This window comes from Dendrobates tinctorius, unplaced genomic scaffold (assembly GCF_039654945.1).
Source record: "Dendrobates tinctorius isolate UK_male_01 unplaced genomic scaffold, ASM3965494v1 ptg000314l, whole genome shotgun sequence".
Taxonomy (NCBI): Eukaryota; Metazoa; Chordata; class Amphibia; order Anura; family Dendrobatidae; genus Dendrobates; species Dendrobates tinctorius.
This window is the reverse complement of record NW_027361981.1, coordinates 2,402,501-2,429,961: the sequence shown is the minus strand read 5'-3', so window position 1 is coordinate 2,429,961 and position 27,461 is coordinate 2,402,501. Positions and strand designations below refer to the sequence as shown.

The window sequence follows — 27,461 nt, the reverse complement described above, 5'->3', positions numbered from 1 at the left end:
GCTCTTTAATAGCGAGAACAGTGTTAGCCGCAGCCACCAGCGTCCTGCAGCTGCCGGGCGATCACGCTACTAAAGGGAATGACTATTCACTGCATTCTACGCCTATGGGATTGGAGAGCAGTGAATATTCATTGCTTTAAGTAGTGGGGAAACATGAACGCCAGCAGCTGCTGGAAGCTGGCGGCTGGGGCTAACAGTGTGTTTGCAATTAAAGAGAAATTAATATTCACAGCCCTCCACGCCCATGGGCATGGAATTCAGTGAATATTCATTTATCTTTAGTAGCAGGCATGGGAGTCAACAGCAGCCGCTGGCTCCTGCCTCTTATGACCTGCTGCTCCGCTGTTGCTGCTCCCCCACACAGCCAGAGCCGGTACATCTGGACTATAAGACGCACCCCCCATTTTCCTTCACCTTTTTGGAGGAAAAAAGGGTGTCTTATAATCCGAAAAACACGGTATGTTAACCATGTGCCACATGGTAAAAATGCTCATAAAAGTAACACTAATATATATATTATACATAATAAATTACTTTCTCACCCCTCCGTGGGGTGGTTGTCCTAGCCCATTCTCGGGTCCTCTACCAGAGGCCTGGGAGTTTGAGGGTCCTGCGCAGGATCTTAGTTGTTCCCAGTATTGTGCTTTTCTGGACAGAGAGTTCAGATGTTGCTCCTGGGATCTGTTGTAGCCATTCTTCCAACTTAGGGGTCACTGCTCCAAGTGCTCCTATCACCACTGGAATCACTGTTGCCTTCACCTTCCACATCTTCTCCAGTTCTCCTTTGAGGCCCTGGTATTTCTCCAGCTTCTCATATTCCTTCTTTGTGATGTTACTATGACTTGGCACTGCCACATCTATTATCATTGCGGTCTGCTGATTCTTAACTGCTATCACGGGATAGCTAGAGATATCTCTCTCTCTCAATCTCATTATTATCCACTCTGGCTATTCGCATTGTACACAGAACCGTTGCAGCAGGACTTTCTGAAAATCATGTGGGTATGTGGGGTGTCGCGACTCTCCTTTGATGGCAAATGTTGACGAAATGAGAAGGGGCAAGCATGTCAGATTTCAACATGCCCAGTCCTTCATTCCCAAGCAAGATAAGCTGCCATCGCCCTTCCTATTGAGAATACATGCACATTTGGCCAAACAGATTTTCTACTTAAACATGAATCTCTATGTGTGTTCCTCATTCTTATGTCTCTGTACTGGAATGAAATGGTTTGTTTGGAAACACTTAAAATATATCTGAAGCTAACTTCAAGCATTCAGTATTATCAGTATTTGCAAAGTGATATCACACTGATCAAATACACATATGAACTGGTAGCTAGCAACAAACACTGTTACCACCAGATAACCTCCTCACGAAAGTCCCACCTTGTGGTAACGTTTCCACTACAGTGAGAGGGCTATGGGCGACCTGAGATCATGTAACTGATCCTCTGCTGAACTACTCTACCACAATTACATGTTGCATATTTCATGTGAATCAATCTGTACAACTTATCTTCCCCCGAGTCATACGGCTGAGCCATACATGGGGAAAGTCATCTGCTGTTTCCCTCCAGTACAGGCCCCTCTCATGAACCTTTTTTAAAAAAAAGTTGTTCTTATTCCTGGTAACCATTAGTTATTAGTTTTTTTTTGTTTTTTTTTGCTTTTTAACCAATATTAATAAAACAGTATATTTTTTGGGGGGGCTGTTTGCTTTGTTAGACATTTATTTCCTCCATCACCTAGTCATCCCATTTCCAAATTGGGCCAACCATTAGGCTGACCTACTTGTTTCCAGTAAGTGACCAGGGCACAATGGTGGTCCCCCTCCACCATTGTGCCCTAGACACTCACTAAGATATCATGGTCGCTGGTCTAAAGGCCCCTTTACATTTAGCGATGCACCAGCGATCCGACCCGGTCAGGATCGCTGGTGCATCGCTAAATGGTCGCTAGTGAGCTGTCAAGCAGGCAGATCTCACTAGCGATGCAGCAGCGGTCATTAATTACCTTTCACATGCAGTGAAGCTGACGTCCTCCCGCCCGCGTCCACACGTCTCCCATCGGCGCCAGCAGGAAGCGCCCGTCGAAAAAAGGACCCGGCCGATCGCGCGAGATCAGCGACAGACAGCGGGGGAGCCCGTCGGAGGTAAGTATCACACATAGCGATATCGCTAGCAATATCGCTGCTGCGTCACAAAATCGGTGACGCTTTAGCGATATCGCTGTGTGTAAAACCCCCTTTAGAGTTTACACTCATGCTATCAGAGCTAGCTCATACCAGCAGGTGTCTGCTGTGCAAAACAACCAGAACCCACCCAGCATGGAGCTGGCTCAGCACTCAGTACTTGAGCACGTTCAAAACAAAATGGCTTATGTCGGGAGAAGATGGTTCACAGGTCACAGCAGTCATGTAACCTGCTGCCATTAGCGTAACGCCACCGATAGGTCATATAAGGGAGAAAACATTTTATCTATGGCCAACCTAATGATGCATGTGACTGCTTAACAGAGTCAGATGGAGAAGGACAAAGGAACAAGGGAATGTTCTGCTGTCCTTCATCCTTGATGTAAAGTCTTAGAGCCATATGGTTGTCCTAGTTTTACCTTTACTTTAAAATGATGAAAGTCTGGTGAATGAAATATGACCTGTATAAAAGTACAATATGTGAATGAAACGAGGCCAGAAGTCAGACAGAGGATAGTTAGGGAGCAGCACCGGCAGATGTCCCTAGGGAAGCATAAGTTGTCATCAAAATCGGAGCTGTGAAATGAAAAATACATCTTTTTTTATTTCTCATTCTGCATAGGTCAGAAGTAGAAAGGAAATATTATTCTGTCACTCGCATGGAGTAATAGACAGAACTCAGCAGCGGACTAGGTGAAATTGCCAGAAAATCAACTGTAAATTTGTAGCTTCACAAATGGAACAAAAAAAGGGACGTAACAGGACAGATAACAGGTATGTGCAGTCAACTATCTCTTTTCATCAGATGTTATTACTAATGTTTCAGTTTCTTTGAATTGGCCAAATTGTTTTTAAATAATATACCGTAATCAATAGGAGGGCTCAGATATTCTGTGCAGATTAATGTATTAGACTCTACAGAGCTCCAAAGGTATTACAAAGATTTAGTGCCATCAGCCACCACTAGAGGGAGATCAACAGCTTACTGTATACTGGTAATAAAACTGTATGCGCCAAGCTCTTAAAGGACCTTCTACAAATTATGACTTTATCAGCTGTACACATAATAGCATTAATGTAGTGTAGGAAAGCCATGTAAGACTGGGCTGAATCCTAGCACTGCAGTTCTCGATTAGATGCACCTAGCTGGCTTTGACTAAGAATGTTCGTTCCCCTGGAAGCTCTCAGTTTGCTGGCAACGTTGAGAAGAGTGGAGTATGTTGAAGCTGGTAAGTGACTAGCCACAATGTGAGCTGTAACTGAGAGACAAACCAGTCTTTCTGAATGGATACTACACGAGTCAGCTAGGAGAGCTGAGCAGTCTGTGTGTTGGAGCTGCAGAGAAACATATGGAAGCTACAATCTGTTCAGTGTGAACTGTACAAGGAGTTGAACACTTGTTTGGTGCTGGAGTTCAGGCTGAAGGCGAGACAGAGATTGGTAGGACCATACCTCTTCTTTGTGTAGTTTGCTCTGGGAGACTGGACTGTATAGATCATCTTATTGTGTCTGGTAGGAAGAAAAGACATCTAGTGTTGGTAGTCTCAGACAGAAACTGAGAGGGAGAGGACTTATCTGATCAGGTGAGCCTGCACGGACATACATGTGCCTCCTGAATCTTTGTGCTCAGAAGAGGTAGTTTTGGTTTTTAATTTGGAGTCTTATGACAACAATAAAACTGTACATTTTGATCAAACCGCATTACCTGTGTGAACGCTACCTAATGCCTACAAGAGAGCGTGAATCCTTACATTAGATAAAAACATTTAATTTTTTACCTTTTTTTCCTAATATGCAAATTTTATTATCTTTCAACTGGACGTTTCATTTCATTCAGCTTTGTGGGCAAGTACTTTTATCCCACTATGACGTTGACCAATCATAAAAAGGCAGGAAAAAGCAGACGTCCACAGTTCTGACCAAAATAAAATGATCATAGAGAAGGTCAGAACTGTGCCATCGAGGTCATGAGGGGCTTTATCTGCTGTGACCATGCTTGACAGTAATATTTAATAATTTTGACGATATTGCAGTAGGATTTCCAGGGACAATGGGCTGCTACTCTGTCAATCAAGCTAGTAGGACCCTAGGCTATTCCTGTCCCCAAATTACCCCTGATGGTGGGGATGCTGGGGACTCATACCTCAATATGCTCCTATATGCATGCTTAACTGTTTCCTCCCTCACACAGGGAAGTACGGGACAGAAATGTATGGAATAACACAAACCTGACAGACAGGGATAAAAGAAAACCACAATCATACAAATACACTCACAAAATGAAGGAGTGGGAGACAAGGGAACAGTAGGAGGGGCAAACAAATGGGAAGAGAATTGGCAAAAACATACAAACCAAATCCATGCAGAAATCTTCTGTAAACTCCTGCAACTACCTACTCCTATCTCTGAACTCTCATTCAACCCCAAACCAGTAAGTGGTAATCTATCAATGGCAAGGAAAAGGATTCTTAAACCTGCAGGAAGTAAGCTCAGAACAGCTGATACAATAAAGGTCCCGTTAAATTTAGCGATGCACCAGCGATTCCGACAACGATACGACCCGGTCAGGATCGCTGGTGCATCGATACATGGTCGCTAGTGAGCTGTCAAACAGGCAGATCTCACCACCGATGCAGTAGCGGTCGTCACTTACCAGTCACACGCAGCGAGGGTGACGTCTTCCGCCCGCGTCCATGAGTCGCTTGTCGGAGCCAGCAGGAAGCCGACGACGAGAAATGGACCAGGCCGATCTCGCGCGATCAGCAATATCCAGCGGGGAGCCGGGTCGGAGGTAAATGTCACATATAGTGAGATCGCTAGCGATATCACTGTTGCGTCACAAAATTGCTCACTAGCGACCACTTTGCGATGCACCAGCGATCCTGACCGAGTCATATCGCTGGTCGGGATCGGTGGTGCATCGCTAGGTGTGACAGTACCTTTATACTTAATAATAATAATCTTTATATAGCGCTAACATATTCCGCAGCGCTTTACAGTTTGCACACATTATCATCACTGTCCCTGATGGGGCTCACAATCTAAATTCCCTATCAGTATGTCTTTAGAATGTGGGAGGAAACCGGAGTACCCGGAGGAAACCCACGCAAACACGGGGAGAACATACAAACTCCTTGCAGATGTTGTCCTTGGTGGGATTCGAACCCAGGACCCCAGTGCTGCAAGGCTGCAGCGCTAACCACTGAGCCACCGTGCCGCCGGTACTTAGACCCCATCCTCAAATTAAACAGAACTTCCAATAGGAAAGCCGTTCTAACAACCACAGGTATATGTGTCACCAGATGCTGCTATTGTCTAACTCTGTCAAGGTATTCCGTGACAGTAGGTCTGCCGTCCTCTGCTGCTCCCGTGACACTGCACACTCTTCCACCTGCTCTGACATTGTGATATTGCAGTCTGCCTCCTCTCCCAGGACTTTACTAACAAGAAGTGTGGTGTGACCACGCTGGCCAAGTTCTAACCTTCGCTTTGGCGTTTTTTGGTCATAACTGGGGGAAATCTTTTTTTTCCTCTATGTCGGTGCCTGTTATGATTGAACAATATCATAGTGGGCTAAAAAGTAACACTGCAAGGGTGAAAGAGATTAATGCCCAGTTGAATGATAAAGAAATTAACATTTTGGGCACCAGCAATTTCAGTGGCCTGTTTCTCCATAACGGACTGGAAAAAATTAAAAAGGGGGAAAAAAAGTTTTTTTTAATCTATTTTCCTGCTACTATGTGCAGTAATTCACAGTTTTAGGCTACTTTCACACTTGCATTTTTTTGCACTGCGAACGCACATAAAAAACGCATCATGCGTGCGTTTTTTCGCTTTTGTGCATTTTTTTTTTAAAACGCATGCTTTTTTTGCACTGACGTGTGCATTACCATGCGCACGTCAGCGCACCCATAGACTATAATGTGTTTTTAGGTGAATTTTGTGCGCATTGGCTTTTTTGAGACAGGTCGGACGCACAAAAAAATGCAACAGGATGCATTTTGTGTGCCCGGGTGCACACTACAAAAAAAGCATGCGCATACAAACGCGTACAAACGCATGTGTATGCGCACCCACGTTAAGTATAGGGGGAAAAAAACGCATGCTTTTTTTGCGCAAAAACACAGCGCAAAAAAACGCAAGTGTGAAACCAGCCGTAGCTACAATTTGTGAAAGGTCCTCTTTAAAAAGGGGTTATTCAGGTCAAGGGAAAGTTTGGTGAAGCACTGCAACTTGCCAAAGCCTAATGGCTCATTCACACGTTTGAGAAAAACAAACCGATTTATTCTGATCACAGCTTGGTTTGTGTACCATCCATTTTTCTCTACGTGGAGGAAAAAAAAAAATTAAAAAAAAAAAAAAGTTTCCCTCGATATTTTACCTGAACCACTCGGAAAAACCTAGCATCAAGTTCTCTAACTATATAAAGAACAAATCGGCAGAGAATGATAGGCATGAAAGTTGCCAGATATTGCAATGTGACTTGTCAATCAAGTTCGAATTGGGGGAAAAGGGTCCTTATCAGACACAATCGTGACATTCCTGACTACCATTATGGTATGATGTTCAGGACCTCTGGGTACATTTGGCAACGCTTTCATCCGTTTCAGTTATACCACCTCTTCTGTGCATGCGCCCAGGGGGAAAGTCCCAAAATCAAGTTGAGTCATTTATCAGCTCTTGAGCTTCCTAATGGCGAAACACCTTGATTTGACAAGGACGTGTTTAGAAACCTAAACCCCACTTGCACAACGTTTTAGTGGCTCGAAACCTAATAACAGGTTTCCTTTAAAAGGAAATACTTAAACATAAAAAATAGGAGCATCACAGCCCCATGTAACAGAAAGGCTGAGAAAGACCGTGACAACATCCACATGCCATTAGTGCTGAAACAAAGCTTCAAAGACTTTTAAATCACAAGTTTCTACAACCTCCATGACTGACATCAGAGCAGAGGAACAAACTAATCCCAGTAAACAGCCAAGAGACAACGTAATGCCCACACAAACATGGACACCAAACATTGCACAACAGAACTTCGCTTTAACAATGTGAGTAGCTGTTTTTTTTTTTTATTGGGGACACTGTTGAAACAGCTTCTTGAGGTCACAGAAAGAAATCACTAGATGAATATGAACTTTATATACACAAGTACATCCATCTGATGGATGGCGCTTACCCGTAAAACAACAAACTAAATACTAATCATGTCAACAAGGGGCATAACTTGAATTTCTTAAGCCCCCGTTACACACTGCGATATTGCTAGCAATATCGCTGTAAAGTCATCGATTTTGTGACGTAGCAGCGATATTGCTAGCGATATCGCTACATGTGATACTTACCTCCGACCGGCTCCCCCGCTGGTTATCGCTGATCGCGCGAGAAGGTCCTGGATCATTTCTCGTCGTCAGCTTCCTGCGGCGCTTCCTGCTGTGACGACGAGCGGCGCGTGGAGCCGGGCGGGAGGACGTCAGGATCGCCGCGTCTGACAGGTAAGTAGCGACCCCCGACCCCTGCGATGTCGCTGGGGAGATCTGCCTGTGTGGCACCACTTAGCGATGCACCAGCGATCCATATCATTGACGGGATCGCTGGTGCATCGCTATGTGTAACGGTACCTTAGACCTCAGTACCAAGAGGACTTGTGTGTAGGAGGAGAGGCCTCTGTCAAGTACCCGGGCCGGAAAAAAAAGGGACAGTCTTCTAGGTTCCTGGGGTATCTGTTTCCAGGGAGCAGAGCAGGGGGATGGATCGCTGAGACTGACAGGGCAGTTGGGGGAGGAGTCCAGAGAAGAGGGGCGGAGAAGGCCAGACTAAGTGAGTCAGCAGAACGAGGGAGGAGGTGGAGACTTGGGGAGGGCCAGAGAGGGAGAGCCATGAGCAGCTACCAGAGAGGAAGACAGCGACAGGAGGGAGACTCTCTGTGGACCGCAGGGAGACGGCGCCGAGGTTACCGACAAAAGAAGACTGCTGCCTCAATCGAGCTCGTGGCTGCGGCCTCCTCGCTGCTGCCCGCAGCCACTGCTGCTTCACTCCCGACCACGGCGGTGACTCCTCCTTTGCCGCCCGCAGCTGCCACCACCCCGCTCCAGTCCGCGGTAGAGACTGGGCCTGTGCCCGCTGCGGATCCTCCAGTGCGGCCTCAGACTGCGCCTGTGGCCTATCAACCACCACTCATCACCGCCGCCAGTCCCTGTCAGGGAGTTGCGACCTCCACTCTCCCACTCCCAGGCGGTATTCCGCTGCCTCCACTGGGGGACATCCCGCCCAAGAACGCTCCATGGGCCTGTTGTGCCCCTGCTCCTCCTGGGCGTCGGAACGCCCGAAGAATACACCAGATCTTTAGTGGCTGGGCCCAGTGGCTGCGACGCAGACACACCGTGGAACAGAACGCCGAGGGACGTCAGGACGGATAAGTGATACATAGTGACTAAGGACCCGTAGTCGGCCATTCCGCGGCCCTATAGTGACCGGTCTTTGCCGGATTAGTCGTGTTCTCCCAATCCTTGTTTATGTGTATTGGCTCCCTGCGAGGACAACTACTGTTATTCTGTTGGTTGCGTAACAATAGCCCTAACGGCATTTATCTATAAAAGTTAACGTTTAAAGTTATTTGTGTCTCGCGTCTCGTCACTGCATCCTGCGTACCTGCTATTACCACATGTCTAACAAGAGACACTTGATAAAATGTGTCCACCAAGGCAATTATATAATTGTTCTGAAGCTCCCTTTCAAACACAATTACTGATTTTATGGAGGAAAGCCAGGCCAGCTGCTGCAGGAAAAATGCAATGCTTCATGGAGGCCCCTGAGATGAATGATCATCCATGTAATACAGTAGGAGCTCCACCAAAATGACCCCATAGAGCAACTCTCTATTCTGATTCATAGAAGGGGTCTTAAACTGATAATATCTCTCCTATGATGGCCAGATGCCATGATCTTTAACAAGTCTTGCTTAACATCGATGATCTTTTGGACCCCTGAAGCCCATCCAGCTTAAATGGCTGTCAGATGACGGATGGTTTGGCTGAACATTCGGCCAGCAGCCATCTTGGCCGTCTCCTGGTCAAAGCCTTATCTCCACCGAGACTGTTGGCCAGTCCTGTCAATATCGGCAGTTGTGGATGACATTAGTCTAACGTGTAATGGGGGGCTTTAGGTTCCAGCGCTGGGCCAAGTCTATAATAAATACACCACCTATCGCTAACCACTGAGAACTTTGGCCACAGTTATGACTAAACAAAATATACCTCTGTCCTATGCCAATTAGATAATATACAGAATTTCAGCTCAAGAGTCCGATCCAAGAAAATAGCACTTAACTTTAATTAGCTCAGTACAATAACCATCAGAGGGAACTCACTTATCCCCAAGGACACCTATGTATCCACTGAAATCCCAGTAGGATTTTGGTCATGGATCGTAAATAAGTTTTGACCACGTGGCTCAGTGGCCAGCCCGTAGGACTCCTCACCTACATGTTTCATGCCTAGGGATGTATAGTTTCTGTGTCGTTTTTAGTTTTGTGATTTTATGTACAAATTGTCTTGAGTTTTGTGAAGTGGCCATTCTGTCTCCATCTCAGGTAATCCAGAGTTCTGTGCCCATCTTTGGTTTTCTAGTCAGTTTTTAATTGTAAAAGGAGAATTACATGGATTCCCTCTGTTTACACAATTGTATTGCTGAGAGCACTCGAGGGGTTTACTGCGCGTGGCTGTTTACCTATAATCTTACACTACAAATGGTGTTTAAATTTTTTTATAATCTGATTTGTGAGTGATGCATCAGCACTAAATAGTCTAAGTTGGTGAAGTGAGAGAAACCTAAGTGTCACATGTGTCAGTATATACTTTACCTTTTCTGAAATGCCACAGAGGCTGCAACACCATTAAGCAAGAGGCACTACATACATACATACATACATACATACATACATACATACATACATACATAAAGAGAAAATGGAACAGCACAATCCAAAATCTTCAGGTGCACAGTCCTCCCAAGCAATTATCCCAAACGCAAAAATTCACATATGAAAAAACTTAAGGCAGCACTCTTTCAGAGTACTCTTTGAAAAGGAGTGCTGCCTTCAGTTTTTTTCATATAGATCTATATATAAAGGGAGTATATAGCCCCGCCCACTCCGCATAGCCACATTCACTATAATATCCCACATCATCCCGTCAGCCAGAGCTACCAGACAACTACCACTAGTATCCCACATAATCACGTCAGAGCCATCGGACTACTACCCCTAATATCCTATATCGTCCCGTCAGCCAGAGCCACCGGACTACTACCACTAATATCCCACATCATCCCGTCAGAGCCACCGGACTACTACCTCTAATATCCCACATCATCCCATCAGCCAGAGCCACCGGACTACTACCCCTAATATCTCACATCATCCCGTCAGCCTGGGGTCAGAACAAGAGCACTGAGTGGAACGGTCCTAACTTCCATACCGGGGATCCCTTTAAGAGAGGCCTGGCATCAGAACCAGAGCGCTGAGTGGATTTGCCCTGACTTCCATACCAATGATCCCTTTAATAGAAGCCTGGGGTAAGAATCAGAGTGCTGAGGGATTTACCCTAACTTCCATACTGGAGATCCCTTTAAGAGAGGCCTGGGGTCAGTACCAAAGCGCAGTTTTGATTTGCCCTCACTTCCATACCGGAGATCCCTTTAAGAGGGAAGTTGTGCCTAAAGGAAAGAGGAGGTGTGATGGGTATATAGGCATGGAAGGGGTGATTCATTTCTGTCATGTGCTCTCTGCTCCTTTCTGGGGGCAGACAATGGCTGGGAGCTTATGTTTCCGGGGATGCTAGATTTCTCCCACCCGGTCAGTGTCTGCTGAGGTGTTGTCGTGGAGTGGGAAAACTCTTGCTCATAGCAACCAATCACAGCTCAACTTCTTTTATACAGCTCCGGTGAAATGAAAGATGCTTAGTGATTGGTTGCAAGGAAAACTGTTGCTCATAGCAACCAAACACAGCTCAGCTTCTTTTAAACAGCTCTGGTGAAATGAAAAATGCTTTGAGATTGGTTGGTGATACACACATACATTATATATATATATATATATATATATATATATATATATATATACTGTATATATATATATATATATACACACACACACACACACATATACACACACACACAGTGGGGCAAAAAAGTATTTAGTCAGTCAGCAATAGTGCAAGTTCCACCACTTAAAAAGATGAGAGGCGTCTGTAATTTACATCATAGGTAGACCTCAACTATGGGAGACAAACTGAGAAAAAAAAATCCAGAAAATGACTGTCTGTTTTTTTTTCATTTTATTTGCATATTATGGTGGAAAATAAGTATTTGGTCAGAAACAAAATTTCATCTCAATACTTTGTGATATATCCTTTGTTGGCAATGACAGAGGTCAAACGTTTTCTGTAAGTCTTCACAAGGTTGCCACACACTGTTGTTGGTATGTTGGCCCATTCCTCCATGCAGATCTCCTCTAGAGCAGTGATGTTTTTGGCTTTTCGCTTGGCAACACGGACTTTCAACTCCCTCCAAAGGTTTTCTATAGGGTTGAGATCTGGAGACTGGCTAGGCCACTCCAGGACCTTGAAATGCTTCTTACGAAGCCACTCCTTCGTTTCCCTGGCGGTGTGCTTTGGATCATTGTCATGTTGAAAGACCCAGCCACGTTTCATCTTCAATGCCCTTGCTCATGGAAGGAGGTTTGCACTCAAAATCTCACGATACATGGCCCCATTCATTCTTTCATGTACCCGGATCAGTCGTCCTTGCCCCTTTGCAGAGAAACAGCCCCAAAGCATGATGTTTCCACCACCATGCTTTACAGTAGGTATGGTGTTTGATGGATACAACTCAGTATTCTTTTTCCTCCAAACACGACAAGTTGTATTTCTACCAAAGAGTTCCAGTTTGGTTTCATCAGACCATAGGACATTCTCCCAAAACTCCTCTGGATCATCCAAATGCTCTCTAGCAAACTTCAGAAGGGCCCGGACATGTACAGGCTTAAGCAGTGGGACACGTCTGGCACTGCAGGATCTGAGTCCATGGTGGCGTAGTGTGTTACTTATGGTAGGCCTTGTTACATTGGTCCCAGCTCTCTGCAGTTCATTCACTAGGTCCCCCCGCGTGGTTCTGGGATTTTTGCTCACCGTTCTTGTGATCATTCTGACCCCACGGGGTGGGATTTTGCGTGGAGCACCAGATCGAGGGAGATTATCAGTGGTCTTGTATGTCTTCCATTTTCTAATTATTGCTCCCACAGTTGATTTCTTCACTCCAAGCTGGTTGGCTATTGCAGATTCAGTCTTCCCAGCCTGGTGCAGGGCTACAGTTTTGTTTCTGGTGTCCTTTGACAGCTCTTTGGTCTTCATCATAGTGGAGTTTGGAGTCAGACTGTTTGAGGGTGTGCACAGGTGTCTTTTTATACTGATAACAAGTTTAAACAGGTGCCATTACTACAGGTAATGAGTGGAGGAAAGACGAGACTCTTAAAGAAGAAGTTACAGGTCTGTGAGAGCCAGAAATCTTGTTTGCTTGTTTCTGACCAAATACTTATTTTCCACCATAATATGCAAATAAAATGAAAAAAAAAAAAACAGACAATGTGATTTTCTGGATTTTTTTTTCTCAGTTTGTCTCCCATAGTTGAGGTCTACCTATGATGTAAATTACAGACGCCTCTCATCTTTTTAAGTGGTGGAACTTGCACTATTGCTGACTGACTAAATACTTTTTGCCCCACTGTATATATATATATATATATATATATATATATATATACACACACACACACACACACACACACACACACACACACACACACACACACACACACACACACACACACACACATATATACACAAATGATGGCGTCATGCACTGTAGCAAACATTTAGCGACTAGATGGTTTGACCAGAGGAGGTAATTTTGGTAGACCAAAGCAAACTAGATTGCTCAGTGCATGTAGACTGCCATGGTTCATGGTACCAGAAATTTGCCCAATTCATCCATTTAATAATCAAATCTTCCCATTGTACTGACATGTCTATAAAAAGGTACAAACCTGGCCCAGCTGGGTCATAAAAAGACATTTCCGTGTAGTAGTAGTACATAGAGTAATACAACTGGACTATTACATGGCACACTTACATTTCAGAGCATTGAAGGCCAGTTCATAGGACCACCTTTGAGATTTTTCGTCCTTGAATTCTGGTACAGCTCGCTCTTTGTCAGAACCATAGTTCACCAGGATTCGATCAGGGGGTTTCTTTCGATAAATACCTTGGAAGATCTTGCCGGCGTTGATAAATACCCCATCAGGATAGTTCACGGTTTCAGTTATGTAGTCTTTACAGTTGAATTCCGGCATCTTCACGGAAGCTGAACTTGACATGTTCAGGTCAAACTTATTTCAGAGGTTTAGTATTATGTTTGTTTAGCAAGTGCCTAAAAATATAATCAAAAGGTTAAAATTATCTTAAGGTTAATCTACGACTATCAAGCTATTGTGAAAATGCAACTCACTGCAAACAAAATGGCTAAAGAGACCCAAGGTTTGAGACCACAGCTTTAAAAGGAGCATATACTGTACTTGGAAGGTCTTTTCATAATGAACATTTTAGTTTCCCCCCCCCCTCTTTCCTCCAAGAGCTATCATTTATTTTTCTGTAAATATGGCTGTGTGAGGTCTTGTTTTTGTGAGACGAGTTGTACTTTTGAATGACACCATTCATTTTTTCATGCACTGTACTCTAAAGCGGGGAAAAAATTCCAAGTGCATTTTCAAACGGTAAAAAAAAGTCCAGAGTCACAATTGTTATTTAATTTACCACGTTCACTATTCGGTAAAACTGACCTCGCAATATGATTCTCCAGTCAGTACTAGTACACAGATACCTAACATGCATATTTAAAAAAAAAAAAAAAAAAAACACCACAGTAGCTTGTGTCGTCACTGCCTGAGACCTGTAGCGTTTTCAGTATTTGAAGCTGGGTGATGGTTTATTTTTCGCACCTTGAGCTGACGTTTGTAATGATACCATTTTGTGGTAGATCTGATGTTTTAAATCTCCTTTAACCGCAATGTTGAATAGGCCAAAAAAATGTACCGGTAATTCTAGAGTTTCGATTTTTTTTCTCGTTGCGACATTGATTGTACCTATTGGATTAATTTTAGATTTTGATAGATCTGACTTTTATGAGTGTAGCGATGCCAAAAGTGTATTTTTTTTTTTGCTTTACTTTTAATGGGGTAAAAGGAGGGGATGTGTTTTTTTTCATATTTAATTTACTTTTGAACTTGTGATCATTTGACTGCTTGTACTATACATGGCAATGAAGCAGCACTGCTATGTATAGTGAAAATCATGATGTCCAATGAACACCACTGACTTTCATAGGAAAACTGTCATGATAAGTAATGAGTCTTCAGCAGACCCACGTCTGTCACTGCAATCAGTCGGTGCATAGTGATCATGTCACAGGCACGCTCCACCCGCGGTTGTTAAAAGCACATGATGGCTTATTAAATTAGCCATCATCTGCTGAGAAAGATGAGGCGTCGGCGTGCGAGTCTGCATCAAAATCATATGGACGTGAGGTATGACGTAAATGTAAGTCATATGTCATGAAGGGTTAATATTTAGGAGGGGCATAAAAATAAATTGTTATTTTGTGACTAGAGAACCGCAGTATTAGTCACTAATTCTTCAAAGTGTTTTCACCAGAAAATCTTGAGACTTCTGGCGTTTTAAACACCAGTTTTGACCATCTCTGCCAAAGTTTGAGAAACATCGGTGAGACGGGGTATGGTCAAGCCCTCTCGACAAATTGATCAAAAGTTGTGGTGAAACCTACGCCAGAAATGTTCCCCCAATTTCCAACTTGAATATAATTTCTGGCAAGGCCCATGGAGGCGCACACCAATGATAAAATGCATCCAATTCGTTAAGTGGCATCTGTCTCTTAAGAAGATAGGCGCTTCTTACTCCTTGCACAGCGATCATTAAGACTAGAGTGCACAATGCCAGAAAGAAAGCGTACAGCCAATCACTAAGATGAAAACCTCAAAAAGAGGAAAAAATCCTCCAAAAAATTCAGATACAAACCAGACAGGCCTAAATGCATCTGCACTAATCCAGGGTGCAGCGGACCCAAGTAAAATGGCAGCTGCACAGGTGCATAAATACCAAATGAAACAGCCAGCCTACAATCATGGATTGGCCGTGTGGTACACCAGTGCAGAAGAAATAATCCGCATGTGGCAGTGTTCACACAGGGAATGCAGGGCTTCTGGCTCACAACCTCTTAGTAACACCATATAGGGGGCTGCCCAGTGCCAACTAGAATGCATCCCGTGTGAACAGAGGCCACAAGTTTGCAGAACAATTTGGGCCCAACTGCACCCTGAAAGAAATATATAAAGTGCACAAAAAAAACATCAATATGTAGTTGGCACTGGGCAGCCCCCCTATATGGTGTTACTAAGAGGTTGTGAGCCAGAAGCCCTGCATTCCCTGTGTGAACACTGCCACATGCGGATTATTTCTTCTGCACTGGTGTACCAGACAGCCAATCCCTGATTGTAGGCTGGCTGTTTCATTTGGTATTTATGCACCTGTGCAGCTGCCATTTTACTTGGGTCCGCTGCACCCTGGATTAGTGCAGATGCATTTAGGCCTGTCTGGTTTGGAGCCAATCTCTAAGGTAGTGATCCCCAACCCTTATTACCTTGAGAGCCACGATTCAAAATCAGATTTTTTTTACCGTTTAATAATAATGCATAAGTTCCCTGCTTACATTTAGTCAAAAACGAAAACATGTGCCACACAATTTATTCTCATCGCGGACAAGGTTTTTTAACAATTTCTATGCCGTATACACAAAAGTCTCCAACTTTGCCATGATAGACATCTATAAAATGTTTTGCAGCATTTGAAATATATTTTTTTATTTGATATATTTGCAATTATCCAGAATTCTGCTCTTTAAAGGGGTGTATTATACATCTCATGTGTAACAAATTACATTTATGTTACATTACATGTGTTACAATATAGTGCTAGAAAATCCATTGTATTTTTTGGTATATTTAGACATCTAGCCTGGATTTTTATCTAAAGAACCCACTATTGGGAAGCCATGCTTTTTTCACTCTGCTTGGATTGTATAGACTAAAAGATGAATGGTCGTTTATAGTAACCGCTTGTCTGGATCATTGCTGTGGAGTTGGAGTCGTGGAGTTGGAGTCAGAGCCCATTTTGGTGGAGTTGGTGTCATGGAAATTGAGGAGTCGGAGCTTTGGCTTACCGGAGTTGTGAAGTCGGAGTCCATTTTAGTGGAGTGGGAGTTGGTGTCAAGGAAATTGAGGAGTTGGAGTCAGAGTCGAAGGTTTGGCATACCGACTCCACAGCCCTGGCAGCCCCTGGGTTCAATGATGGTCAATGAAGCTGATCTGTATTCTTTCAGCCGGGGCCGTAGTCCCCTAAGCAGGCATCCTGTAGAATGTAAAATCTGTGTCCCACGTGATGGAGCCATGATGTCTTGGCTGCTGTCTTGTGGAGTGCTCCTGACTGTGGTTTTGTAAAGAGTCTCTGGTTCTTTTGTATATACAGTTGTGGCCAAAAGTATTGACACCCCTGCAATTCTGTCAGATAATACTCAGTTTCTTCCTGAAAATGATTGCAATCACAAATTCTTTGGTATTATCATCTTCATTTAATTTGTCTTAAATGAAAAAACACAAAAAAGAGAATGAAGCAAAAAGCAAAGCATTGATCATTTCACACAAAACTCCAAAAATGGGCCAGACAAAAGTATTGGCACCCTCAGCCTAATACTTGGTTGCACAACCTTTAGCCAAAATAACTGCGACCAACCGCTTCCGGTAACCATCAATGAGTTTCTTACAATGCTCTGCTGGAATTTTAGACCATTCTTCTTTGGCAAACTGCTCCAGGTCCCTGATATTAGAAGGGTGCCTTCTCCAAACTGCCATTTTTAGATCTCTCCACAGGTGTTCTATGGGATTCAGGTCTGGACTCATTGCTGGCCACCTCAGAAGTCTCCAGGGCTTTCTCTCAAACCATTTTCTAGTGCTTTTTGAAGTGTGTTTTGGGTCCTGCTGGTAGACCCATGACCTCTGAGGGAGACCCAGCTTTCTCACACTGGGCCCTACATTATGCTGCAAAATTTGTTGGTAGTCTTCAGACTTCGTAATGCCATGCACACAGTCAAGCAGTCCAGTGCCAGAGGCAGCAAAGCAACCCCAAAACATCAGGGAACCTCCGCCATGTTCGACTGTAGGGACCGTGTTTTTTTTTTTTTTTCTTTGAATGCCTCTTTTTTTCTCCTGTAAACTCTATGTTGATGCCTTTGCCCAAAAAGCTCTACTTTTGTCTCATCTGACCAGAGAACATTCTTCCAAAATGTTTTAGGCTTTTTCAGGTAAGTTTTGGCAAACTCCAGCCTGGCTTTTTTATGTCTCGAGGTAAGAAGTGGGGTCTTCCTGGGTCTCCTACCATACAGTCCCTTTTCATTCAGACGCCGACGGATAGTGCGGGTTGACACTGTTGTACCCTCGGACTGCAGGGCAGCTTGAACTTGTTTGGATGTTAGTCGAGGTTCTTTATCCAACATCCGCACAATCTTGCGTTGAAATCTCTTGTCAATTTTTCTTTTCCGTCCACATCTAGGGAGGTTAGCCACAGTGCCATGGGCTTTAAACTTCTTGATGACACTGCGCACAGTAGACACAGGAACATTCAGGTCTTTGGAGATGGATTTGTAGCCTTGAGATTGCTCATGCTTCCTCACAATTTGGTTTCTCAAGTCCTCAGACAGTTCTTTGGTCTTCTTTCTTTTCTCCATTCTCAATGTGGTACACACAAGGACACAGGACAGAGGATGAGTCAACTTTAATCCATGTCAACTGGCTGCAAGTGTGATTTAGCTAGTGCCAACACCTGTTAGGTGCCACAGGTAAGTTACAGATGCTGTTAATTACACAAATTAGAGAAGCATCACATGATTTTTCGAACAGTGCCAATACTTTTGTCCACCCTCTTTTTTATGTTTGGTGTGGAATTATATCCAATTTGGCTTTAGGACAATTCTTTTTGTGTTTTTTCATTTAAGACAAATTAAATGAAGATAATACCGAAGAATTTGTGTTTGCAATCATTTTCAGGAAGAAACTGAGTATTATCTGACAGAATTGCAGGGGTGTCAATACTTTTGGCCACAACTCTATCTTGTTACAAAGGCATATCCCCTTTTTATAGTTCACAACTAGAGTTGAGCGACTTTGGTCGGATCGGGTTTCATGAAACAAAATTTGTTTCAGATGAAACTGGTCCGACTAGGGCAAAAAAAGTCGGAGTTTCGTCCGAAACCCGACCCCCAATGCAAGTCAATGGGGAATAAAAGTCGGCATTGAGCGGATGACATTCATCCACTCAGTGCCGACTTTTATTCCCCATTGACTTGCACTGGGGTCGGGTTTCGGACGAAACTCCGACTTTTTTTTGCCCTAGTCGGACCAGTTTCATCTGAAACAAATTTTGTTTCATGAAACCCGATCCGACCAGAGTCGCTCAACTCTATAATCACAACTGTTCTTCAAGCCATAATTCACACTGTGAAATTGAAGGGGTGATGAGATTAACTCGCATTGTTTGATTATTTAGTTTATCCTTCAATGTTTGCAAGTCAAGAAAACTGCATGGCCTGGTATAATGTGTCATCAACAGATCAGCAAACATCATTGTTCAGTGCCCCTGTGTCCCTGATTTGCAAAGATAACAGTACATAAACCTTAGGAGCTGATATAAGAGGTAAGGAACAACCATTCATCAATTTACAAATGTCAGTTTAACCTACAAGAAGAGTCAACATTTCAGACTCTTGACCAACTGAAGAAAGAAACACAAATTCAAAAGTCAACATATAGATAACAGTCAATGCCTCCTGGCTTACTGAATTTAGTCATCAAAGGTAAAAATTGCATCAGTTTTTTCAGCTACAGCCTATACTTTCAGAAATGCAATGGTGACTGGTTTAGTAAAAAGCACAGGAAATATGTGAAATCCGAAGCGCAGAACCCTGATTTACACTTGCAGGATTGCTGGGAGGTCACAAGGATTTACAACCTATCCTGACGATGGTAGTTCCAGCTTCAACATGACAGCTGTGAGTGGGATATCAAGTGATTTGAGGGCCCATAAAGGTCATGGCACATACATTTTTAATTTTGTCAGATACTACTGGCATAATGGCATGGAGTGAAACAGATTTCTACTTCTGCTCTATAAAGCTTAAAAAAGTAAAGAAAGAAATTCCTGAAAGGCCAACGACATGTAAACTTGCAATTCTCAGCAACACTCAGCCTTTTGTAATGCATATAGAGTGATCTCTAAGGTTACAATATTAATTTGATAATGGACGACTTTGCAAATTGAAAACACTGTACCTTGAGACCGTAACTATTAATTGGTTCTGAAGATCAAAAAATGTAAACACAAAATAAAAAAAATAAAAAGAATAAAAGAAAATTAATCAGACAAATAATACACCAGGTACATGCAAGTTCTTACATGTACCTGGCAAAGCTAGAGCGTAGTGCAATAAATATTGCAATCAGAGCATTATACTGTACCGAGCACAGGTTGAGAAAAGTAGAGTGCACATAGTACAGGTAGGGAGCAGTAGAGTGCACGTAGTACAGGTAGAGAGCAGAATAGTACCTGTAATACAGGTAGAGAGCAGTAGAGTGCACATAGTACAGGTAGAGAGCAGTATATTACTGTATATTCAGTACAGTTAGAAAATAGTATGGTAAATGTAGTACAGGTAGAGAGCAATATGGTATAGGCAGAGGGTAGTATAGTACATGGAAAACAGGTAGAGAGCAGTGTAGCACAGGCAGAACAGTATAGTATAGGTGGCACAGGTAGAGAGCAGTACAGTAGAGGTACAGAGTACTATAGCACAGAGAGTACAGTATAGTACAGGCGGAGATCAGGTTAGTACATGTAGTACAGGTAGTAGAGGTGGAGAGTAGTATAGTAAATACAGTACAGGTAGATAGCAGTATAGTACAGGTAGAGGTAAAGAGTAGTACAGTAAATGCAGTACAGAGATCAGTTTAGTACGGGTAGTAGAGGTAGAGAATAGTATAGTAAATGCAGTGGAGGTAGAGAGCAGTATATTACGTGCAGTACAGGTAGAGAGCAGTATGGTAAATGTTGTACAGGCAGAGAGCAGGATGATAAAAGTAGGACAGGTAGAGAGCAATATAGTACAGGCAGAGAGTAGTATAGCACATGTATTACAGGTACAGAGCAGAATAGTACATGTAGTACAAATAGAGAGCAGTGTAGTACAGGTAGTAGAGGTAGGGAGTAGTATAGTAAATGCAGTACAGGTAGAGAGCAGAATAATTATATGTAGTACAGGTAGACAACTGTAAAGTACAGTTAAAGGTAAAAAGTAGAACAGTAAATGCAGTATAGGTAGAGAGCAGAATAGTACAGGTAGTACAAATAGAGAGCAGTGTAGTACAGGTAGTAGAGGTAGGGAGTAGTATAGTACATGCAGTACAGGTAGAGAGCAGAATATTATATGTAGTACAGGTAGACAACTGTAAAGTACAGGTAGAGGTAAAAACTAGTACAGTAAATGCAGTATAGGTAGAGCGCAGAATAGTACAGGTAGAGAGCAGTATAGTACAGGTAGTAGAGGTAGGGAGTAGTATAGTAAATGCAGTACAGGTAGAGAGCAGTATAGTACAGGTAGTAGAGGTAGGGAGTAGTATAGTAAATGCAGTACAGGTAGAGAGCAGAATAATATATGTAGTACAGGTAGACAACTGTAAAGTACAAGTAGATGTAGAAAGTAGTACAGTAAATGCAGTATAGGTAGAGAGCAGAATAGTACATGTAGTACAGGTAGAGAGTAGTGTAGTAAATGCAGTACAGGCAGAGAGCAGAATAGTACAGGTAGTAGAGGTAGAGAGTAGTATAGTAAATGAAGTATAGGTAGAGAGCAGAATAGTACATGTAGTACATGTTGAGAGCAGTATAGTACAGGTACTAGAGGTAGAGAGTAGTATAGTAAATGAAGTATAGGTAGAGAGCAGAACAGTACATGTAGTACATGTAGAGAGCAGTATAGTACAGGTAGTAGAGGTAGAGAGTAGTATAGTAAATGCAGTACAGGCAGAGAGCAGAATAGTACAGGTAGTAGAGGTAGAGAATCGTATAGTAAATGCAGTATAGGTAGAGAGCAGAATAGTACATGTAGTACAGGTACAGAGCAGTATAGTACTGGTAGTAGAGGTAGAGAGTAGTATAGTAAATGCAGTACAGGCAGAGAGCAGAATAGTACATGTAGTACAGGTAGAAAGCAGTATAGTACAGGTAGTAGAGGTAGAGAGTTGTATAGTAAATGCAGTATAGAGAGCAGAATAATACAGGTAGTAGAGGTAGAGAGTAGTATAGTAAATGAAGTATAGGTAGAGCGCAGAATAGTACATGTAGTACAGGTAGCGAGCAGTATAGTACAGGTAGTAGAGGTAGAGAGTAGTACAGTAAATGCAGTATAGTATAAAGCAGAATAGTACATGTAGTACAGGCACAGCATCTCATCTCAGGAGGTGATCTACGGTATCGCTCAGACGGCGGCACAATCCTCCTGCTTCTGATTCTAGCCAGCGGCAGTGTTCTGGTGTTCTGTGCGGGCATCACAATCTTCATGCAGCAAGATTACTGTACTGCTGCTCCCTGAGAGATAGACAGTGGCCACCCACACAGAGCATACTCACGCTATGGCACTGGCTGTTTGACTGGCCTTCCACGGGTGCTCTCTCGGCCAGGAAGGTAGCTAGAAACATGTTCTTGATCTTGACTGAAAGCCTAGGCTCTTTGTATAAAAATTATCACAACTTTTGCTGCCTTCCAAGCCGAGACACAGCCAGCTGAAGTGATCCGTGAGGGAAGAGTAAGGGTATGTGCACACGTTGCGGATTCTACTACGGATTCACAGCGGATTTGGTCCTGCGGATCCGCAGCAGAATCTGCTGCGGTGTATAGTACCATTTTATCCAATGAAATACAAAAAACGCTGTGCACATGCTGCGGAAAAATCCACAGCATAAACGCTGCGGGTTCATGTCCGCAGCATGTCAAATCTTTGTGCGGATTCTGCAACGTTTTACACCTGCTACATTATAGGAATCCGCAAGTGTAAAAACGCAGGTGGAATCCGCACACAATCTGCAGAAAATCTGCACTAAATCCGCAGGTAAAACGCAGGTCATTTTACCTGCAGATTTAGCAAAATCCGTGCGGAAAAATCCGCAGGGTATCCTGCAACGTGTGCACATACCCTAAAACTGCAGGGACAGAAGAATCTATGATTCCTGTCCCGGAGTTAAAGTCGATGTGCAGTGTAAGATTATACTGACCAGGCGTTCCTAGTAAAGGATATGCTGGAGAGGAGAAAGTCGACATGCTGTTATTTTAAATTTTCTTCAATAAAGCAAGTTTTTTAGTAGCTGGAACGATCCCTTTTTTTTCTTCAATCAATGCTTCGCTGAAGTCCAGACGAGGTTCCGTGCTCCGGCTGTTTGGTTGGTGAGCTGGCTAGGGCTTTTCAGCCCATATCTTTATATTTGTGCTGTTCCTAATAATGACTTTTTATTGTAAGCTTGCAGTCTAAATAGGCCGCCGGTCACCAACGAATGACCAAAATACTTGTTCGTTGGGTTAAAGGATCTTTTGTAGTGCAGATCATAGTTCTTGGCAGCACATCAACAGGTGTTGGAGTTAGGCTATGGTTAAGGTTTTTTCAAAAGTTAAAAAAAAAACTAAAATTATATGACGACTAGTGTTGAGCCCTAGTGCTTGCTACTTGAGTTGGAAAAGGGGGTCGCTCGAGCACCCACAACACTTGGTGCATATCGAAGCACCTCGATGCAAACTGGAGTAGCGAGCTCTAGCGCTCAACACTGAAGACGACATATTTAATATGACAACCTAATGTTATCAAATTCTGTGTCGTACCTTTAGTTTTAAAATACTCACTATACCCCTGAATAAAATCCTTGAGAGGTGTAGTTTCCAAAATGGATCACTTGTGGGGGTTTCCACTGTCAGTGTAAAGGGGGTCAGAGGGCACCATTGTAAATAAATTTGGGATCACCTAAAGCAAATGAGAACAACATATGCAAGGAAAGTACCAATCACCATGCATTGAAAAACCTACAATAGGGCAGTAATCCCAGCATTGGCACCAAAGATCTAATTACCTAAAGCCCCAGGGGCCCAGCGTAACATGCACAGATCACACAAAGAAGGTTATAGGTATAAGTGTATTGCAAGTGAAAGCAGAAATGGCAGTCACTTTAGAGGTTTACAGTGTACATGTTCTCTTATGAAAGAGGAAAGGGAGCAATACCTACTGTACATACATAGAGTCAAGATGCCAATGGTGTTGATCACTTGACAAGCATGGTGGATCACTTTGAAAGAGCACATGACCGGGCAAAATGCCGCTTGACAGGGCTTGTCACCCTATTCTGGGTGATAGTGTGTGTAGTCACGTTGTTGAATTTTTAGTTTTTAATCATTTTTGTAGCTTGCATTAATAAAGATGTAAACATTTTTTCTGATGATCCCATTGTATATAGTGGGTCGCCCCTCACACCCAAGGCAGCGGGGTACTCGGTACCGGGCCGGTGTCAGGGGGATGTGTCACAGCAGCGGTGACCTGGTCCGTGGCCCTGGGCGTCCAATATCAATGGCTGTGATGTCAATAGTGTTATAGCTTAGTTGAATAATAATAATAATAATAAATTTTATTTTTATAGCGCCGAATAGTTTGTGACGCCACCCGTGGTGTTTGGCAAGTAAGATGTTGAGCCAACGCTGCATACAGATCCACTGGGACTGATGGTGTGGTGCAGCAAAGATGGTGTAGCTCCCCACAGGTGGAGCTGTAGTCCCAGGGCAGTGTGGGTGCAATGGATGAGGAGAGGCGCAGAATGGTATAGATGCTAGTACAAAGATGTAGCAATGCTGAAGGTGTTAGCGACAAATGAATGGAGGACACCAGGGCTTGTAGTTTCAAAGCTTTACTCAAAGTTCGCGGTACCCACTGGTGCCCGCCTCCGTGCCGTGTCCTCCGGGGTATAGAATCAATCAACCTCGCGGGCAAGTCAGGGTTCTCCTCTCCAACACTCCGCCAACATGTACCTTTCCTGAACGACTCCTCTATTGCGCCTTTTAATGTGAAGAGCTCCAGTACCGTAGTTCTCTGGAATTCCTCCTGTCAGATGTTCCTAGAACCTTACTTGTATGACAGACAGCTGTAGCCTCTATCGGGGACTCCTCTCAGAGTCCTGGCTCGCAAATCGGTTGCTGTTGTGTCCCAAGTCTTGGATGGGAGTAGTGCACTTACAGCCAACTACTCCACCGGTGTCTGCTGCAGAACCATATGTGTCCCTACAACCTCGGGGACCGGGCCCCGGCCTTGCGCTGAGAACCTATAGACAGGGTTCCTCTTCCAACCCACAACTCCTCTCTGCTCTCCTACTCCTTCGTTCTGCGCTGTTCCTTCTCCCTCTTATGGAAGCTTAGGTTGCAGGTCTACGTCTTTCTCTTTCTCTTCTCTTTCCCGTGCCAGCTGGCTCAGATCACAGAGACAGCTGCAGCACTCTTTCTAAACTGAACTCAAAACTAACTTCAGAACTGAACTCCTATCACCTGACCTCCCGTCAGACTGACCTACTATCCTCAACTCTCCCTCTCTTTTATACTAACTCCACCCTCCTCCCAGCACATCTCGTGTTACGAAGCAGGGTTCCATGAAGGGTGCTCTGCTACCCCCAGCCTGAAGCTGCTAGGCGGACCTACTGAACTATCCTGTGTGTGGGATGCAGGTGTTGGAGTGTGGAAAGGAGTTCCCAACTTACCTAGTTGGTGGGACACTACACCTTAGGAGAAGGTGCAGTACCTCTGAAGACTGAGCCTCAGGGGCGCCACATATAGCATATCCTTTTTCTACTTTCCTTGCATGGGTTTCCACGGTAATGCACATCAGGGGATCTCCAAACGCGATATGGCTATTGATTCCAGCCATTTTTTGTTTCAAAAAGTCAAACGGTGCTCCTTCCCTCCCGAGCTCTGCCATGTGGCGAAACAGTAGTTTTTCCCCAGATTTGGGGTATTGGACAACTCAGGAGAAATTGCACAAACAACTTTGTGGTCCATTTTTTCCTATTACCCTTGTGAAAATATATATATATATATATAAAAAAAAAGATGGGTCTAAAGTAAAATTTGTGAAGAAAAAAAAAAAAAAAAGTTTCCGGTTCAATCTTTCCTTCCACATTCTATTACACGGTGAATCACCAGAAGGGATAATAAACTTCTAATGTGGTTTTAAGGGGTACAGTTGTTAGAATGGTGTCACTTTTGGATATTTTCTGTCATATAGGTGGCACAAAGTAACTTCAAATAAGACGTAGTCAATAAAAAAAATATATATATATATTTTTGTAAATTTTGTTGGAAAATTGAGAAATCGCTGGTCAACTTTGAACCCTTCTAACTTCCTAATAAAATAAGTCTTTCAAAAATTGTGCTGATGTAAAGTAGACATGTGGGGCGTGTTACTTATTAATTATTTTGTGTGGTATAACTGATTTAAGGGCATAAAAATTGAAAGTTTGAAAGTTGCGACATTTTCAATATTTTCGCAATTATATTATACGCAAATCAGATCGATCAAAATGTACCACTTACAGGAAGTACAATAGGTCACAAAAAAAAACCAAAAAAAAAAAACACCACAATCTCAGAATCACTGAGACCCGTTGAAGCGTTCCAGAGTTATTAGCACATAGTGACGCTGGTCAACTTTCTAAAAGTTTGACCTTGTCATTAACCCCTTCGCACCCGAGCCTGTTTTTGCCTTCGTGACCGGGCCAATTTTTTCAATTCTGACCAGTGTCACTTTATGAGGTCATAACTCTAGAACGCTTCAACGGATCCTACTGATTCTGACATTGTTTTCTCATGACATATTGTACTTCATGATGGTGGTAAAATTTTTTAGATATGAGCTGCGCTTATTTGTTAAAAAAAGATCAAAATTTGTCGAAAATTTAGAAAATTTTGCAATTTTCAAACTTTTAATTTTTATGCCCTTAAATCAGAAAGTGATATCGCACAAAATAGTTAATAAATAACATTTCCCACATGTCTACTTTACATCTGCACAATTTTGGAAATATAATTTTTTTTTTTTTTTTTTTTTTTTAGGAAGTTATAAGGGTTAAAAGTTGACCAGCGATTTCTCATTTTTACAACAAAATTTGCAACACCATTTTTTTTAGGGACCACCTCACATTTGAAGTGAGTTTGGGGGGTCAATATGACAGAAAATACCCAAAAGTGACACCATTCTAAAAACTGCACCTCTCAATATACTCAAAACTACATTCAAGAAGTTTATTAACCCTTCAGGTGCTTCACATGAATGAATGAAATATGGAAGGAAAAAATAAACATTTAACTTTTTTCACAAACATTTTACTTCAAAACCATTTTTTTTTATTTTCACAAGTGTAAAAAGAGAAAATGAACCACAACATTTTTTGTGCAATTTCTCCCGAATACGCCAATAGTGGAAACCCCCCACAAGTGACCCCATTTTGGAAATTAGACCCCCCCAAGGGACTTATCTAGATGTGTGGTGAGCACTTTGAACCCCCAAGTGTTTCACTAAAGTTTATAATGTAGAGCCGTGAAAATAAAAAAAATCATTTTTTTTTTCACAAAAATGATCTTTTAGTCCCCAATTTTTATTTTCACAAGGGTAACAGGAGAAATTGGACCCCAAGAGTTGTTGTCCAATTTGTCCTGAGTACGCTGGTACCCCATATGTGGGAGAAAACTACTGTTTGGGCACACGGTGGGGCTCGGAAGGGAAGTAGTGACGTTCTGAAATGCAGACTTTGATGGAATGGTCTGCGGGTGTCATGTTGCTTTTGGAGAGCCCCTGATGTACCTAAACAGTGGAAACCCCCAATTCTAACTCCAACCCTAACCCCAACACACCCCTAACCCTAATCTCAGCCCTAACCATAACCCTAACCACAAACCTAACACCAACACACCCATAACCTTAATCCCAGCCCTAGCCCTAACCCTAGCCCTAACCTGTGTACCTG

The 27,461-nt window shown here is 43.1% G+C and overlaps 1 protein-coding gene across 2 annotated transcripts in view; it reads right to left on the bottom strand.

Annotated features, from left to right (window-relative positions):
• NSUN7 (NOP2/Sun RNA methyltransferase family member 7) overlaps window positions 1-27,461 on the bottom strand; it is a 101,131-nt gene that overhangs the window by 50,496 nt on the left and 23,174 nt on the right. For both annotated transcript variants that reach the window (XM_073561127.1, XM_073561126.1), the window contains exon 2: window positions 13,379-13,675. In XM_073561127.1, the coding sequence (XP_073417228.1) occupies window positions 13,379-13,622 (244 nt within the window). In that variant the 5' untranslated portion in view covers window positions 13,623-13,675. The remainder of the gene's footprint in view (window positions 1-13,378; window positions 13,676-27,461) is intronic.